The 18,965-nt window shown below is 50.8% G+C and overlaps 1 protein-coding gene across 2 annotated transcripts; it reads right to left on the reverse strand.

Moving 5' to 3' along the window:
- Positions 1-1,360: 1,360 nt before the first annotated feature.
- On the reverse strand, positions 1,361-18,528 carry LOC118001976 (vesicle transport protein SFT2A). Of its 2 annotated transcripts, XM_034992193.1 has the most exons (8): positions 18,378-18,528; positions 10,796-10,882; positions 10,182-10,264; positions 8,790-8,871; positions 6,635-6,670; positions 4,715-4,773; positions 2,827-2,856; positions 1,361-1,410 (listed from the first exon to the last, which is right to left on the reverse strand). In XM_034992193.1, exons 1-8 carry the CDS (start codon positions 18,438-18,440, stop codon positions 1,371-1,373), a joined length of 480 nt encoding a protein of 159 aa, XP_034848084.1. In that variant the 5' UTR covers positions 18,441-18,528; the 3' UTR covers positions 1,361-1,370. The 2 variants fall into 2 exon arrangements, with proteins under 2 accessions (XP_034848084.1, XP_034848085.1); XM_034992194.1 differs by lacking the exon at positions 6,635-6,670.
- Between the last annotated feature and the right edge of the window lie 437 nt (positions 18,529-18,965).

The following is an 18,965-nucleotide window of genomic DNA, read 5'->3' on the forward strand; positions in this document are numbered from 1 at the left end:
AGCTCGTCAGTCATGAGTCCCCCCGTGCCCCCGCCGGCTCCCGAGCACACGGGCCTCTGCCGCCACCTGGGCTGGGACGGAGGGCCAGCGGAGGGCTGTGGGCTTTCTTCTCTGTCCCAGGGCCACCCCCTACCCCCCCACAGACCTCTTTACCAGAGCTCTGCACTCGGCTCTGGGACCCCCTGCGCTGGTGGGAAGGCAACGGGCTTCCAGGGAGCTCTGCGTACTCACGGTTCCACTCTGGCGCTCCAACAGCGGACTCCGCCTGCGGGACTAGGGCACCTTCCAGCCTGGCTACGTCCGCTCCCCGCTAAGTATCGTGTCGGGTCCCTGGCCTGGCTCTTCGTGCTCAGGACTCGCCCGGTGGCGCTGCCCCAGCGGGTCACTGGACGGACCCCTCACTTTGGTCTGGCTGAACCCTACACCTACCAGCGATGCAGGATGAAAGGTCACACCACTCTGGTTCCAAAAACAAAGTCCCCACTGGTAGCAGTGAAATGGAAGAGACATTTCACCCTCCCTGATCTTGAGGCTTCTGAGGCGTGCTGACAAACACGGAACAGAAAGCAAGGGCTGTCGGGGGCCTGGCCTCTGGATGAAGACAAGCCTGTCCACGCGGGCCTCGGCCACGCTGCCCCGCCACTCTGGGCATGCGCCTCGGCCTGCCTGACCCTAAACGACCCGGGCGGCCCAGGCCCAGGCTATGGAGGCACGCCTGCAGCATGCTGTCCCCTACACCCTGAATGACACCCTTATCACTACTTTCACCGTGACACGGTGATCTTCTGCAAATGTGTACTCAGGAGCAGGAGGACAGAGACTGTATCCTACTCATTCTTCTACAGAAAAACTGCACAGCGCCAGGACTGAATCAATGGGCCCCCCCCCACCTAACACATTATAAATTTGACCCAGAAAATATTATTTTTCCAAGTGTGGGTTTATTTCAAAATTGTAAAGATTTATATATTATTTTTATTACATATAATAAGCAATTTTTAGCTTAAAGTAAAAACTTTCACATTTAAAATTTAAAAAAAGAAAAAAGAAAAACGTAGGCATTTTTAAAGAGCCAAAAAAGCTTGCAGCATAGGTTTATCCTTAAATATTCACATCTTAAATGCTATTTAGAAAGGATTAAAAAAGGAGCTAAAAATCATTTACAATTGGCAATGATTAAAAATGCCTTATTTGGGGAACAACACGTTAATGAGACATAATGAATTTCACGTTACAAGTATTTAACAGTTGAATCGAGCATGTAGTTTCCACCAGTACACAAAATGGTCTTAAAAACCTGTCGCAGCAGCTGTTTGGGGAGTGAACAGAATATCAACTTTCCAAGGCTCTTTTCAAAGAGTTTCTGATTTTCAGCTTAAGAGAGAAGAACAGCATTTAACTACCGCATCCCTGGTGGGGGAAAAAAAGAGAAAAAAAACAATGTAATAATCTGCCTCATATATGATGATGTTGGAGAAAACATTCCTGCCAAGAGACAAATGCACGATCACCTCTCTACATCAGAATTCAGGTGGAGCCTCCGAAGCATTCCCTAACAAAAACTTTGCTGAATATCACCTGAAATCAAGAACTGAAACTTGAAAATAATGTTTTAATGTCTGAAATGACATTTATTTTAGGCAATCTTTTCTAGCACATATGCTAATCTTAATATAAAGAAATAAATGTAAACACCAAAAATAACCTAACAAAAGAATAATTTTTAAAGAGAAATAATGAACTGGATTTTAAAAAGGAAAATGTTTATAACGACATCCTCGGAATTCCAAAGAAATATTCACGTTCACTTCCTTCGCCTTTCACATTTTCTTTCCAAAACAATTTGTTTCAACTATTACTTAACATTTTCATTCATTTAAAGTTACTCTTTGTATATGGATGCACCAATGAACTGGAGATGTCTGAGCAGATCTGTGCATGGCCCTCAAATGCAGGGGTCGGGCCTGGCTTGGAATTGCTGTGGCTTTGAGCTCAGACTCACAGGGCTGGACATCATTTCTAGGTGACCTTTCCCCGAGCTGAGAAACGGCACCAGATCTCCCAGTAGAGGTCCTGAAGACTGGAGAACCACCTGCAGTCTCCGGTCCCACAGCCTGCCCACCTGGAGTTGACCCTGGTCTGCCTGTCCTCCTTGTAAGCACTCATCAAAAAGAATGGGCCATTTGAAATGGGACAAAAATAGAATTTCTACAATCTCCTTCCTTGTTCATGTTAGGCATACAATTTTGCTGTGTTTCATATGTAACCTATGTTTCCAGATTTTACAAAGAAACAAAGCTGTGCCTCAACAGAGTATTCTGCTGAACTGGTCAGGTTTAAGATTACAGTGAGTTTTGCTTTTCCCTCCATAACTAAATGAATACATTTCTCGGGAAAAATATAAGAAGACGGCAGTTACTCTTGACATGTAAGTATGTTTCTGCCGGCTTAAAACAAACACTTATGTATCACACGTCATTTTTTCACTAACTTGCTTTATCTTTAATGTAGAATTTGTTTTGCTGGTGTCTCTACGTCCCATGTCCTGAGTATGTGCAGTCATGGAAGGATCAGGAACTTCCTACCTGCAAGTGTCCAGGTGGCAAAAGCAGCACATTCCCAACCTAAATGCTACATACGTTCAAAACGGTTTCACTTTATATGGCAGACTTCTACTCATCTTATTTAAAAAATAATTTCTTTGGGGGAAGAATGTCAAAGTCCACAAAAAAACCCCCAGCCTTTTATATCGCATTTTAACGTGCATATGCTAAAATTCACATATTTGTGTAAAGACCGTGAGAGGACCAGAAACAGCAGCCTCACCTTGCATACGGGATGTATGACAGGCTGTACCTGCAAGAAAAGTTCACAGATGTTGAGACCATCTAAATACCACACTTCCTCACGCCAAGTGGCCTTACCCGAACACCCCAGAAAATATGGTGACATATTGTACGGCAATCCTCAAAATATGGCCCCAGACCAGTAATGAACAGCATCATCCAGGAACTGATTAAAAATACAAATTTCTGTGCCCCACCCCCCACCTCCTGAACAAACTCTCTACATGACCCTGACGCCTGCTGAAGTCTGAGCTGGGGATACTAGAAATGACCCTGTTTTTTCAATAAAAACTACAAAATAACTGAGAATAAACTGCATTCTCCTTTAGGGAGTAAGCCCATCATCAAGTACAGATGACACAACAGGGAAAGCAACACATTATAGAAAAAGGCCAAGGGGGCGCCTGGGTGGCTCAGTTGGTTGGGCGACTGCCTTCGGCTCAGGTCATGATCCTGGAGTCCCGGGATCGAGTCCCGCATCGGGCTCCCCCTGCTCGGCGGGGAGTCTGCTTCTCCCTCTGACCCTCCTCCCTCTCATGCTCTCTGTCTCTCATTCTCTCTGTCTCGAATAAATAAATCTTTAAAAAAAAAAAAGAAAGAAAAAGGCCAAGGAATTTGATTGAAACCTTGCCACAGTTCTCTGAAACAGAGTGGAACAGCAGGTGGAGAAGCGCACGCAGCATCCGTGGGTGCTCCAGCCGTCAGCGGGCAGAGACCCAGGGCCAAAGCAAAGAGTGATCTCAGAGGGGCACCATCAGGGAGACGGGAAACGGCCACTCGGGGGGCACTGACCAACTGAGCTCTAAAGACAAAGGGAAACACTCCAGAAACTCTGGTGTTGGGAAAAACACGGAAGTGTGTGGGGTGGAGCTCATCCAATTCAATCACATACGCACTGGGCCTTTTATGCAGTCGAACTGCATGCAGTCCAAACGTGACAAGACTTCCCAGAGGGGAACGTGTGATCAGGAAGACGGGGCAGAACAGAACATTCGGAAGGAGGGACAGGGACGTGCGGGCAGTGGGAGGGCCAGGGGAGCAGTATCTACGACTACGTGCGGCTGACTTCTCGGGTCCACTTAAACGTGGATTTTTTTTTTTCAATAAATATTCCGGGAAATTTTTTTGTTGGAGATTTGCAACAATTTGAAAAAACTTGCAGATGAACCACATAGCCTAGGAATACCAAAAAGAATTAAGAAACAGGTATTACTGTAAGAATACAGCATCTAAGACATACAGAAAACATGTACTGATCAGCTTCCAGTCATAGTAGACTCTTAGTGGGGGAGTTCTGGGCACTCAGATGTTACACAGGTGTTGAACCAGGTGGGGCTTGGTGCCCCGCACCCCAGAGGTGCCGAATGATCAACCGTATTCACTGACGATTCCGATGGGACAGCGCCAGGTGTGACAGGGCCACACTCAGCAGAACGACATCGACTCTGTAATTACCCCTACAGCGCAAAGGGAACAGTAAACCGACATTCTCTGGGGCTTCTCCTGTGACGTGGCCTCACTTCTATGGATTCACGTGGTATCACCTACATTCCTCATCATTTCTCCTTCACATACTCGGAAAGCAGTAAATGCATCATGGTGTAAGCATGCCGGCCCAGCAGCCCACGCCCCAGGCGGTGACCCCCATCTCTCTCTCCACGGCCCGCCCTCTGGCCACCGCCGGGCGACGCGTGCGTCTCACGGGACACTTGGCAGATCTCACTCATCTGACCTCTCCGGAGGTCCAGCCTCCGGGGCACAGCCTTCATCACATGACAGCCTAACGACATTCCCAGGCTCAAAGGCTCGGAACGAAAGGCTTCTCACTGCTCAGGGAGTGTTAACTTTCTAATCCCTGTGAGACTTACCAGGTCATGGACAAGAACTGCAATATGCAGAATAGTAAGGCCAGTCCCTTCTTGTGCCACTAACAACAGCAAAAACAGAGAAATGACAAGTTAAGGATTTTTAAAAATATTTTTCACAAGCAAGTTCAATTCCTGCCCTTCAAAATGCAGAGGACGGCTTCATTTAATTTTTTTAGTACGACAGGTTTTTTTAAAAAATATTTTTTATTTTGGGTGCCTGGGTGGCTCAGTTGTTAAGCGACTGCCTTCGGCTCAGGCCATGATCCTGGAGTCCCTGGATCGAGTCCCGCATCAGGCTCCCTGTTCAGCGGGGGGTCTGCTTCTCCCTGTGACCCTGCCCCTGCTCGTGCTCTCTCTCTCTCATTCTCTCTCTCTCTTAAGTAAATAATAAGAGAGAATGACAGAGAGAGAGAGCATGAGAGGGTCAGAGGGAGAAGCAGACTCCCCGCTGAGCAGGGAGCCCGACGACGTGGGACTCGATCCCGGCACCCCGGGATCATGACCTGAGTCGAAGGCAGACGCTTCATCGACTGAACCACCCAGGCACCCCTAGGACGACAGATTTAAGATTCAGAAGATGTGAAGTTTCGATCTGTACATTTCCTTTCTAAAATTCTGCACCTCAATTTAAATACTGCTAAATGTCTGGCCCTGGCTCAGAGGCCCCAGGGTAACTGCGGAGGCTCCTTAAAGCCACGTGTCCGGGTCAGAGGCACCTCCAGCACCATCAACACCCAAACCACGAAGCCGTCGGGTCTCCATCCTCTGTGGGGCCCACACACTTCACTCCTCTCTTGCTCCTGGTGTTAGTTTTTGAAGGAAAACTGCATTTTATTATAATCTCCTAGAATAATGTAAAATGAACAGTTTCTGTGTTAAAATGGCCTATTCTTAGGATTCCTTGCCCATTTTTATTTATATTTGTTCACTTACCATTTTTAGTTTACTGCCTACAAGTAAATAGGCGGTTAGGCCATCCAAGAGCCAGGAATCAATGCCTCACACAGACATGCAAGTATGGCTTAAGAATATTCTTTTGAGTTATCATTGAGAAATGAGGTGTAGGCACTGTCACATAATTCAAGTCAGTCTTTACATCACCAAAATTAAAAAGAAAATCAGAACACTTTTGATAGAATATTCCTAAAACATATTATACACTACTCTTTCTTTTTTTAAATGTGCAGTTTTCTTGATAGCTCGAGAACCACCTCAAATCCCTTTGGGAAGTAGATGGGGGGCAATAAATACATATAATGAAGACCCAGGAACACTGAGAAGTGAGCTGAAATGGAATAGTGTCATTTCCTGGAGGCTAATGAGGAGCTGTTCACCATACCTTAAGAGGTACAAGATTAAGTTCCTTTGACTTTTTTTTAAGTGATTTTACATCTTTTTAAAGATTAAGTAATCTTTACACCCAACATGGGGTTCCAACTCATGACCCCAAGATCAAGCTGCTTGTTCTTCCAAGTGAGCGAGCCAAGCATCCCCTTTTGCCTCTTTTGGTTCATTTGTTTTGGTTTGTTTTCTTGCCCCTTCTCCTTATCAGTTTCAACATCTTGTGACTCAAAACGTAGTCCGGCATCCACGGCACCCCCCTGCCTGAGGGGACAGCGTGGCCAGCCAGCAAGCACAGCAGACAGAAAACACGCCCCCAGCAAGAGCCTCTCGGAGCCCAGGAGTTGTTAGAGGAGCTGGTCCTTCTGCCCTGAGAGCGGGTCTGAACTCGCCTGTCTGTTCTGGAGGGCAGAGTCGTCACAAGGCTAACCACTAACCTCATGTTACTACTACACACAATCCGAGGGACACCCAAGCTTGGGGAGTTTTAGACGCCAGACCCTGAGCTCCTTCGGGGTGGTGTGACGACGTGGTGAGGGGCCACGTTAGCAGGAGGCAGGCACGGCTGATGTAACTTACCCAAAGAGCAGCACACAAGGTGAATATGAAACACAACTATAGGACAGGAAAGAAAAAATCGCAAATGTGAGTCCTTCCAAAAGCTTAAAAGGATTCATAAACCAACCTGCATTCACTGGCACGAGTAAAGCTCTAGGACCGACTCAAGGACACAGCCACGCGAGCTGTACTTGCTTACTCTGTGCCAAGTGGACTCCACCTTAAGTCTAGGACTGCACTGTTCCTTGGCAAACTACCAGCACCTAGTAAATAATCCGCTGAATAAATCAACAGAAAAGATGTCTGAGGAAGGATATCAGCTGTTTCTAATTTTTTTTTTTTAAGTCTTGTATAACTGACGTCCCGTGTTACATTAGTTTCGGGTGTACGGGACAGGGGTTCAACACTTGCATCCACGACTCAGTGCTCATCACGATACCTGCTCTTCATCCCGACGACTGCTGTGCTGAGAAGCACTCACGTCAACGTTCAGTAACAGAACACTGCAACAGATACTTAGTGCAGCCGGGAACACCCAGAAAATCCTACTTTACTTAACTTGACATAAGGAATCTACTGCAACGATTTTCACACAGAAGATGACATCATCACTTATGTCCCTGTGTCCCCCCAAGAAGGCAGGGGAGTGAAGGTGCAGGGCAGGCGACAGCCAACAGTGACAAGCAGGAGGCTGGCAGGCAGAACCCTGCGTGAGACCCCAGCTCTGACGCCCAGAGCATTCAATCAGTCGTCTGCTCTCGCCTTCATCTTTCTCCTCTTTAAAATGAGGACGGTGCCTACCGAGCGGATCAGAACCTGTCACGGCCTGGGTTTGGTGCCGGCACTGACAGGATGCTGCGTAAGTGGCAGTCACTGCTTCACTGTCATGATTAAGCACAACTTACGTCAGCAGCAAATCTGAGCATACAGAACACTCAACTGGAAACACCATGGCTCAGGTCATCACCAAAGTTACGTCCTCTAAATACTTAATGGTCTCTCTTGGGAAACAGTATGTGTTTCTAAATGTTTGAACCGCCTTCTTGACTTGATGCTTATTTGTGTAGAGTACATTACTAAGATGGGTTCCAGGATATCCTAAAGAAAGCCAATCTACATAAAATATTAGTAAAATATAAACTTCTCACAGTCTAACAGCATAAGCTTAGGTAACCCACACAAAGTTGAGTATTAATATACTGCTATACATGTTAATATAGGAAATTCAAAATAACTGGAAAAATTAGAAAAATGGTAATAAAATATGATGAAGTTGAATAAGAACCTAAATAAAAAGTTAGGCTAAAAAGGGCTTTTTCCTCTGGTAAAGAGGTGGGAGAAGATTCACACACATTACGGTTGAGGACATTTCCTGACTACACACCTGACCCATTTAGCTGTATTTAAAAGCTTCCTAGTATTACAAGGACATACTAGCTGATGCTGATCCTTAAGTTCAACAACGTGCTTAAAGAGAAATCTGCAAGAGACACAGACAAGCCAATTAGGAAGAAGGGGCTCAGTGGAGAGAGGGACACTTCAGTTCCTTGGCCCATGACACCCAAAACATCAGCCAAGAACCCAAAATGCATGATGTGCAAACTTTCTGACCATAAGCCCACTCCTGCCCCGATTCAAAGATAGATCCTACATTTAAGAGTGATGACCTGACAGCCATGCACAAAACCCATCAAGTGATGAATGGCATCCTGAAAGGCACGGCTCAGAAGCCATGCTGCTGGGAGTACAAACAGTCACACAGGGAAGGGGCAGAAGCCAGACGACAGGCTACGTGAATGAAGCCAAGCGTCCCTGAGAAAAGAGGTGAACTGCCTCAGAAGAGACCTGTGTTCCAGCCCCACCCTCCAAAGAGCACACACAGCCATCCGTTCTGAGGTGCTCTATGGGGCTGGGAAATGACATACATCCACCTCTAATCTCCACGTTAATACTCAGAGCTCCAGTGGTAGGTATATGCAACAGAAAGCAGGATTGAGCAAGTCAGTCAATTTAAGTAATGCGTACCATCTAAATTCTCTAACACACAGCCTTAAGAATAGGATTATTACATGCAGCAAGAGAAATATAATAGTATATATATAAAAGCGGGCAATTATCTGTAAGACAATAATGCAAAAAACACTTCTCTAAGTTTTAATTTTCATTATTTACTTACAAGCATAATAATTGTTGCAAGCAATCTTGTTGTTTCAAACATTTTCTTCAGTTGCTTCACGGGTCCCATTAGAAAGCACGTACTTAAAAAAAAGAAAAGAAAAGAAAAGTACGTCTATATGAAACAAACAGGAGAATGAAGAGATGGATCTGCTACCTTGTCTGGCTATATAAACATAAATGCTTTAAAGAAAAGATATCTTATGTTGGTTTACTAATAAAAGTCTCTCACTAAATCAGTTATATTTTTCCTTAACATTAAAAGCAAACTTCTTCTAAAACCTTAATACTTTATTTTTTTTAACTAAGCTCTAGGCCCAATATGGGCTTGAACTCATAACCCCAAGATCAAGAATGCATGCTCTACCGACTGGGCCAGCCAGGCGCCCCAAAAGGAACCGTGAATCTAGCGTTCTAGGACACACCAATGCCTTCTCACAAGGTATTCACAGTGCTGTTTCATAGCTCCAGGTGAACGTGACGGCCGGAGCAGTCCCGAATTCACAGGTCACGTGTTCCCAATCTGAGCCATTTCACACACTGCTACCCCTCACCCCTGCACGCTACAGACCAGAACAATGCTCGGTCAGCGCAAAGCCCCCAACAGTGACATGACCTAAAACCTGCTGAGCTGGGCTTTGTTCCAGCTTGAAGGGACAGCTCTGCAGGCACGAGCCCAGGAAAGCCCGTTGAGCTTGGCCTCGGCCACACAGGTTCACTTGACTACCTCTGATCCAGAAAATTCCTGAGCAGACAGAAGGTCACCTCTGAAAGCTCAATGTACACAAATGCAAAACACATACATCTGACAACCAATCCAACAGACATCAACACACCCAAACGGGCACCAAGATCCTCAGAGAGGGATTCCTGCGCCCCAATCCAAGATGCTGCTGGGCTAGCTGTCCTCACCCTCTCTCTGCTCAGCACCACTCCCGGAGGATCTCCTGGCTGGCTGGGAGGCAGTCCGGTCCTTGGCCCCACTGAGACAGGGCTTCCCAAGCAGGGAGCCGAGCGTGGCACCATGAGCCGGCGCTCTGGAGGACGGTCTGCTAGAAAGCCTGCCGGTCACCCTACTGGGCACATCACGGGACACTGACTGACCCTCTCTGTGCTACAACCCCCGGCCATAAGGTGGGGGCGATAACAGTGCCCACCTCAGACACTGGGGTAACAGACAGAAACACTCAGCAAGTGCCCCACAGGCTGGCCATTCCTACCGTTCCCACACCGTGATGCCCTGGGCACACAGCAGGGGTCAATAAACACTTACTGGACGGACATAAATCTTGTGGCTCCAGAAGCCACACTATTCGGGAAGTGCCTCCAGGAAAGGAAGGCTGGTGATGGTGCCAGCAAACCAAACCTGGAGCAGCCCGACTTCCATACGCACCTGGCTAGCGCAGCGAGATTTCCAAAGGTATAAAACACTGCAAACAGCTTTATGCCACCAGGAAGCCACAGCAATCCGGTCCCCTGAGTTCGGATATATTTTGAAATCATTTTACCATTGTAATAGCGTAAAATATAAACGTGCTACAATAGGAATGATTATATAATAATGTACAGTTAAAATGTGCTAGTATAGTCTCTACATCGTTTTAAAGAGTTAATTTTCATTGTTATTTGCTAACTGGACTTTTCTGCCTATTTTGCATGTAAGTATGCATAACTTAACCGTAATACACCGTCCCTACACATGTGCATAAATCTCACTCTACTTAAATTAATATTCTTTATAAGCGGCAAGTTAAATAGTTAACGTATCTCGATTCCTGACTCTACAGCTTTCTATACCCATGGATTTTTCTTAAAAAGAATTATTTTCACAACCTATAAACCACCCCCCAAATACGAATTTCTGCATCTCTATATTGATCTCTAGCCCTTTATTTCAGGTGACTGACTATGTCCCCTGGAAACAGACCGCGGGCTGCTTGCTGGAACTAAATGGGGTTAGTCTGGCCTAAAATATAAGTCATGAGGCAACAGAAGGCTGTAACTCACAAGGATAGAGAAGAAAATGCCGCACACGAAGCAGATGACGAACCACTTCAGCCTGGTGCTGTAGCTGAGGGACGAGGCCTCCAGGACCTTAGGAAGGAAGGGGAGTCAGAACACGTCCCCCGGCTGCCTTGAGCAATCTGACTCCCCGCGGCAGGAGGGCAAAGCTTCCCCTGAATCTGGTCACGTGAGAAGGGTAAGACCCCCCCTCACCCCCACCCCAGGCTGGGAAGGGAAATGTAGGCACGACGTGGGGCTCGGGCAGTCTCGGGGCCCCGCTGTTCCCTCTGCCGGCGGGAGGACAGATATGCCCGCGGCACTGTGCCCCTGGTTTTAACAGCCCTTGCCTGCAGGACAGCAGATGCACCCCAACACGCACGGAATGACAGAATGTATGATACGTATTATAAAATACTCAGTGACTAAAAAAATAGGGGCGAGATGAAATGAGACCAGAAAATGTGGAGCACCACTGAGGCTGGGTCCCAGGCACACAGGGCTCACCATGCCTCCCTCAGTCCCTGCCTGAGGCAGCAGAGGCCCCCCAAGTGCAGAGCCTGAGACAGGGGTCCTGCTGCATGAACTGCTCTCAGCAGAAACCCCAAGGGAAGTGAGAGGAGCTGACAGGGAAGGGGGGGGATCATGTGGTTTCAGCCGGAGTTCAGCTTGGGCCTGGGCCGTCAACTGCACCTCAGTGTGGGTCCCGCCCTGAAGCAGGGGGCCAGCTGGCCATGGGCTGTCAGCAGAGTGGGGGCGCCTGCAGGACCCCAGGGTGTGCAGGAGGGCACAGCTGTGAGCCCCTGGGGGATGCGTACACCTGCCTCACAAGGGGGACCTGGGCAGCCATCCGTCGTGTCCATAACTTCCACTTATTATAAAAAGTCCATTTAAAACCAGCTCAGGAGAGCCCTAGGTATCTCCTCAACCATTACTGAAAACCCATTTTTTAAATGATCACTTATGCTAGAGGAACAGCATTCCTACATGCAAACTGTAACCAAGTCACGTGGGCAGAGTGGAAATCACCAGGCATTCCTTCTACAGTAATCCAGATGCAGCTGTAGACACATTCCGATTTCTAAGTACACTCAGAACTTATTTTCCAATGACGCAGAAAAAGTATCAGCAATGGCTAGTTCAGGAGACTAGAAATATATATTAAGAATTTTATATCAAAACTTGATTTCTAACTTATATTACCATAGATGCTTAAAAATAAGATCATATGCTTATAATGTATTTTCAAGAATGAAGCAAAAACAGAAAATACCTTTCACTACATTCCTTACCTCAACTGATTAACCTGGGAATCCTTATGCAGCATGAAAAATAGATAAAAATAACTAAATAACGATCATAAGTGCAACATACATCACTTAACACATTTTAAATGGTTTGTAAAATTTGCTTTAAATCACATTCTTGTTTCCAGCAATGTCACCAGTTTAGAGCAAAACTACTGTTCCACGTTAAACAAAGAATGGACCTGCCTATGAAAACGTCCAAATGTCATGCTTCCTGACTAGGAAGAGGCCCCTGCAGTGTTTCCACTCCGCAGAGCACCGCGAACCCGAAGACCACTCACCGCAAAGCAGCTTGCGGCTCGTGCATGCAGAGCAGTGTCCCACGGGAGCCGAACTGGGAACCGGGCAGGGAGAGTGCAGTGACGGGGGGACGGGTTTACAAATTTACATTCCCCCCCCCCCCAACCCCTTCCTAAGTTCAGCCGCTGGTTTTCAAGAGCCAGTTCATTCTTCTCTCAACCTGGTCATTTATATAATTGCAGGTATTTCCCCCTTATTCCCATCTTCCAAGTAATGATCTTTAAAAGGAAACAAGTTACTTCCATTTGTAAATATGGAATATTCAACCCACAAGCAAATGACTTGCCTTGAGCTTTGCCTACTGTCCAGGACACGGAAACAAATCACAGATTCCCTGACGCCTAAGTGGGAAAACACGCAGGAACACCTGGCACTGCGTTCTCCACAAAGGAGCCAGAAGGAGCCCGGACCCTCCAGACCCACTGCCCCAGAAACATTCAGGTGCGACTTTCTGGTCCAAGCATGATCAGGAAGAAGCCCAGCAAAACCAGCAACTGTACTGATTTCTTAGAGGTTGTCTCAGCAAACAAATACGCATGGACCCTGGCACAATTACTTTACTTGTTTGTTATCAAAGGCAGAGGAAGTGGGGCGCCTGGCTGGCTCCATCCATTAAGCATCCAGCTCTTGGTTTTGGCTCAGATCACGATTTCAGGGTCGTGGGATCGAGCCCCACGTCGGGCTCCTTGCTCGGTGGGGAGCCTGCTTCTCCCTCTGCCTGTCACTCCCCCTGCTTGTGCTCTCTCTCTCTCACACTCTATTTAAATAAATAAAATCTTAAAAAATAAATAAATAAAAATAATTAGAAAAACAAAGGAAGAGGAAGCAAAGATAAAGCCTCTCGTCAGCAGGAGAGACCCCCCCCTTTCTCTGGTGCATTCCTCCTGCTGCAGTAAAACAGCACCACCGGGAACCAGAACGCGACTGATTGAAAAAGAATAGTCGGGAAACATGTTCCCGGCAGCAGCAACATTAGAGATGAGAGAATGAACCCGCGGCCCAGCGGACACTTGCTTTCTCCTAGCGATGGAGAAGCCAGGAGGAGAGCCCCCGGATCACAAAGGGGCAGCTGTCTGGGCCTGAGCCTTGCTCCGGGGCTACGGCGCCCCAACAGTGGGAATGCGGGGGGCCTTCAGCGAGTGAACACCACAAATGCAGCACTCCTACAAGGCCTCCTTCAAAACGGCAGCGGCGCACACAGAGGTAAAGGTGAGCCGACAGCAAGCTCAAGGAACAGGTGCGCACGGGCGCTCTCGGGTGGGACGGTGGCCGCACCGTCTCAGGTGCCCTGCTCCTTAGCCTCCTCCGAGACTAGCACGCCCTCCTCCCTCTGTCACCTAGTGCTCTCCCTGTCATGCTCTCTCACTCGGGGCCCCCGATCACAGGTCCTACCCTGGATCCTGGCAGAATCTTGGATGATTCCAACATCCACATGGGCAGCCCACCCTCTCTGCTCCTCGCCCCCCCATCTCTATGGCCTTTGCCCCCCACTCCACTCAGTGACCCAGGACACTCTTAACCACCCCAAATCACTCCACATCCAAACTTCAAGCCGCTGCTCTTAGGGCCCGATGTCGTCCTGGTGGCACGTGGATCCACCTGCTTGCGCCTGGACTGCCCTGCAGCCTCTGGGTCCCCCATCCAGCCCACAGGTCCTTCTTCTCTCTCTGCAGAAACGACATGCTCCATCAACTCAGTAAGACATTTGAAATTCCCCTTCTGCTGCATCCATCTGGCAAAATGCCACCATGACTCAAGCCCACTTCTTCTTCCTCTGGCCAGTCATGTGGCAGAAGCGGGGGGGGAGGTCATAACCAGGTCATCACCACCTTCCCATGGGCCCTGATGCCGCCTGCCTGGCAACCTGACGTGGTGGATTGATGGGCACGGTGAAGACAACCCCCCTTCTCACTCCACTGCCCACGGGCTATTTCAAACCTCCGGGTGTGGCCCTGACACTCCTGTGCAGACAGCTTCCCCTCCTTCACACAGAAAACACGAACCACCAATGTGCCCGCCCTCCACTGCTTGCTTCCACCAAACCACCGAGCCCCCCTCAAGAACACCTTCTCCTCCTTTCCGCGGATGACCTCAGAGGGGCGGAGGTCAATCCACCTGCTTTAGAGCCCAAGCCCTCGACCTTCTCAGGGAACGTGCAGTATCGGCTGCTCCCCGCTCTCGAGAGTGACCCCTGTGCTCTCCCTGAGGCCCTTCCTACCAACCTGTATGCATGATTAGGCCTCTTCCAGCTTAAAGAAAAAACTCACTTGATTTCACTCTCCAGCGTCTGCTCATTCATTCCCTCAGCAAATACTACTGAGAGCTCCCAGGCGCTTGTCCTTGCTGAGGGCTGGCCCTCTGCACACCCTCCTCCCTGACGTCAGCTCCTCGTGTTTGGGGGTCCCTTGACAGGGAGCAGACTGCCGCCCGGTGCCCAGACCACGGGGGATATGGCACAGAGGGAAGCCAGCCCCCTCCTCGCTTCCAGCCTCTTACTACTGTCACAGAAAGCAATCCGAGGCACAGCTCGCTCTGTCATTTTAGCCTACTGCTTTCTTTTAAGGTTTTATTTATTTATTTATTTGAGAGAAAGAGAGAAAGCGCAAGTGAGCACACAAGCAGGGGGAGTGGCAGGCAGAGGGAAAATCCCAAGCAGAACCCCGCTGAGCAGGGATCACGATGCAGGGCTCGAACCCAGGATCCCAGGATCACGACCTGACCCAAAGTCAGACGCTAAACAGACTGAGCCACCCAGGCGCCCCGGCCCATTACTTTAATCAGCTACTCTGACCCCGACTGCCCAGCAGCTGAGCTCGACGCTGGTGACAAAGCTGTGAACGTGGTAAGGTGGCTGTCTACACCAGCAAACGCCCACATACTAGAACATCAGGTGCCCTGTGTGCTGTAGGGAGGAATTAAGCAGTTCCAAGGGTGGAGGGCAGGGCGGGCGGTGCTCCTTCAGCTGCGTCGGGAGTCTTGCTACAGGCCTCTGGGGAGGTGCATCGGACAGAGAGCTGACCGACGTGGGGACAACATCAGAGGAGAGAGTCCTCTCCTCCCCGTGACACCAACCTCCCCCCAGATCCAGGTCCTCATCTCACACTCCAGAAACCGCCTTGTCACCCTTGTCGGATCCCCGCGAGAAAAAGCCCACACAGGTTAAGGCCCAGTAGGCAAGCCCCGGGAGCCAGGTTGGGGCATCCCAGCATCCATCAGGCCGCTGAGCAGAGCAAGTCGTCCTAGGGGGCCGCAGGGGGAGATGGGGAGGTTGTGCAGAGGGCTGAGGCGCCTCGAGCAGAGCTTAGACCTTATAGCGAGTGCTACAGGAAGCCGTGTGATCGGTCTGGACCCTCTCACACCTGGCTCCATCTCTCCCTCCCTCCATCTTCCCAGACATCTCACAAGGAGGGACCCTACAACTCTGGCTACTCTGCCTCTTGCCTGGCCTCTAAATCCCCTCAGCAGGATGGTGGGGCAGTCCCAGATCTCAGAGGTACCCCCCTATCTCGCCACCTCCCCAGTCTACCCTGAGCCAATCCCATCCAGTCCTTCAACCTGCACCCCACGTGCGTCCTGCCACACTCCCAGGACATCCACCTAGACACCATCAGCAAGCTCCCCACATCCTCACCCTCTGCCCTGCCAGGTCCCCCCCTCCTGCTCTCTGCACTCTGGTCTCCCCTGCACTCTCCAAGCGGGGCCTATCTCCTCAGGCCCACGCATCCTGACCACTGGGGACGGGAAGTGGGCTAGGTGAACGCACCTCCTCACTGCTGTCATGACCATCCTGGGGTCACCCCCATGCCACACCTCTTGCTCTTCTAAGGACTTTGCATGGGGCTCACTATCATCCCTCCACTCCTGTCTTAACTGTTGGTGATTCCATCACTGGAGTAAGCAAGCCTTCCAAAACTCTCTTAGGACTCCTGGTTCCTCGCCCTCTCTCCTCCAATGATCTCTGCACCTTACATAAACCACCAAGCCCCTTATCTACAGTAATAAATGTGCCATCATCTCAAATCTTTCCATGATCTCAATTTCAAGTATCCCCCTTTCCAACCACCACCTCCTACCCTCCAGCATCCCTAGTTACCCAGCCCACCGATGTCACCACTCACTCCCCCTTCACACCCCCCACCCCTGCTGCCCGCCTATAATCAGTCCTGCATACATCCTCAACTTCTTTGCCCTCTGCGCCTCTGATGTGTTCATTGGGCAGCATCCAAACCCTGGTTACATCCAACTCTGCCAGCCCTGCCCTGCACTCCTGCTGCTGAATCTGGCTCCCACCTCAATGTCAGGACCATTACCCACAAGGGGGGCCTTTGTGCCGCCGACAGTCCCACCGTTGCTCCCTGTCCATTCATTTGCCTTTTCGCACCTTCTTCCTGAACCTCAAAACTCACCGCCCCCAAACTTCCAACTGGCACCCTTACTTCCTATTTCAGTGAGGACAGAATCCAGCATGTGGGGAGCTGTGCTGCATGCTCTCTCCCCCCTCCTCCCATCAGCCCGCACGAGCTGGCCACCCACATGCCCAAGCAAACACTCCCAACATCTTTCTCCCCTCTAGACTGCGGGCTCAAGAAAAGCGACACTATCAGCCTCACGGTCCCAAGGTCCGGAGCAGCTCCGTCCATCAGAACTTCCTGTAATGAAATGTCCCACTCAGCACCCTCCCGAGCAGCAACCACTAACACACGTGCCTGCCGAACACCCGAAATGTGGCTGGTGTGGCTAAGAAAAGAATTTTACATCTTCCTTAATTTCTACTAGTTCAAACCTAAGTGGCCACACGCGGCTATGGATCCTGCACCGTAGAGCACGACACAGATTCAGCGAGTGAGTCGGGGGCCGTTACTGCCCCACTGACACCTCTCGCCGTCCTATTGGTGGGTTCCCGTGTGACCATCATCCTCTGCCCAACTGGTTACGGGTCCAACGAAAGCAGACGCTGCCCCGTAGTCTCTGGACCCTCACAGCCTGGCCTAGCGTCCTGGCCGCAAGAAGGGCTGAATAAACAGGACGGCGGAGGGAGCTGGGCAAGGACAGGGACAAACGGAAGACCCTTCTGCAGCATACTGGTTCCAAGCGTTCCACTTCTGGGGCAGGCAGAGAAGGACTTGTCAGCATGCACACGCCGGAGACAGGGGGCAGTTCCTGCTCCTCGGCTATTTTTTTTTTTTTAAGATTTTATTTATCTGAGAGAGAGAATGGGGGAGAGAGAGAGCATGAGAGGGGGGAGGGTCAGAGGGAGAAGCAGACCCCCCGCCGAGCAGGGAGCCCGATGCGGGACTCGATCCCGGGACTCCAGGATCAGGACCCGAGCCGAAGGCAGTCGCCCAACCGACTGAGCCACCCAGGCGCCCCCGTCTTCTCACTTTCTTCTTCTTCTTTTTTTTTTTTTTTTTTAAAGACTTGATTTATTTGAGAGAGTGAGAGACAGCACAAGAGGGAAGAGGGCAGAGGGGGAAGCAGACTCCCCGCCGAGCAGGGAGCCCGATGCGGGGCTCGATCCCGGGACTCCGGGATCATGACCCGAGCCGAAGGCAGTCGCTCAACCGACTGAGCCACCCAGGCGCCCCTCCTCGGCTATTTTTAATTCTCCCACCAGAGGAAGTAACCTTCAGCGAGTCCACCCCCCTCTCGGGTGGTAATGAAGGAAGTAGCCCTCATTCAGCCCCGCTCCGGTGGCCCTGCTTCCAAAAGAGACACCCGCTCGCGGCACCTCATTCTCCTCCAGGGCAAACCACGCAACGAAGCTCAGAACCCGGCTTCGCGCAGCTCGCAGGACAAAGCAGCCGCCCACCTGCCGGCGCTGCCCAGCCCGGCTGCAGAGCCCAGCGCCGCGCAGAACACCGGGCTCTGCAGCCGGGCCGTGGGGTGGGGCTTAAGGCTTCCGCAGACCCCACGAAACCCCGGAAGGCCCCCCAGAGTCTTCCCGGGAGGCGGGCAGACCGGCCCCCGCCGCGGCCCGCTACCTGCGCGGTCAGGCCCTGCTCCTCGTCGTCCTGGCCGTTCAGGACCCGCCGCAGCTTCTCCATGGCCCTGCTCCCCGCCGCACTAGCGGCCCCGCTCGCCGGACCCCCAAGCTCTCCGAGAACCCGGAACCCGGGGCCCCACGTGACCGGACATCCGGGCCGCCGCTTCCGGCGCTCCCAGCAGCGCGCGCCTGCGCGCCGGCGTCCCGCGGGCCGGGCCGGGCCGGGCCGGGAGTCTGCGCCAGGGGGCGCTGCGCTTGCGGGCGCTGGGGCTCGAGCCCCGACTGCCGCGGTCGCTGCTTCCCGTCGCCTGGAGTCGAGACGCACAGCTATGGCCATAGGATGAACGCAGGTCTTCACGCGTGAGCTCCGCGCTCGGTGCCGCAGATCCAGGGCCAGTGCTGCAGACCTGAGCCCCCCACTGCAGCCCCGGCGGCCGGGGCTGCAGGCCTGACACCCAGTACTGCAGCCATGACACCCAGTACTGCAGCCCCGGCCTCCAGTGTTGCAGCCCCTGCATCCAGTACTGCAGGCCTGACACCCAGTACTTCAGCTCCAGCATCCAGTCCTGCAGCCCCGGCCTCCAGT

The sequence above is a fragment of the Mirounga leonina genome, unplaced genomic scaffold, assembly GCF_011800145.1.
Source record: "Mirounga leonina isolate KUSES-001 unplaced genomic scaffold, KU_Mleo_1.0 Mir_55, whole genome shotgun sequence".
NCBI classification, from domain to species: domain Eukaryota; kingdom Metazoa; phylum Chordata; class Mammalia; order Carnivora; family Phocidae; genus Mirounga; species Mirounga leonina.

Bases quoted from the DNA above. Each gene is read 5' to 3' on its own strand.
- LOC118001976 (XM_034992193.1), bottom strand. From the start codon at position 18,440: ATGGAGAAGCTGCGGCGGGTCCTGAACGGCCAGGACGACGAGGAGCAG. The intron at 8,872-10,181 runs GTGCGTATGGAA...CTTTTTTTTAAG, and splicing joins AATCTCGCTGCGCTAGCCAG to TACGTGCTTTCTAATGGGAC. The intron at 2,857-4,714 runs GTAAGTCTCACA...CTTTTCTTGCAG, and splicing joins CAGTTCTTGTCCATGACCTG to GTACAGCCTGTCATACATCC.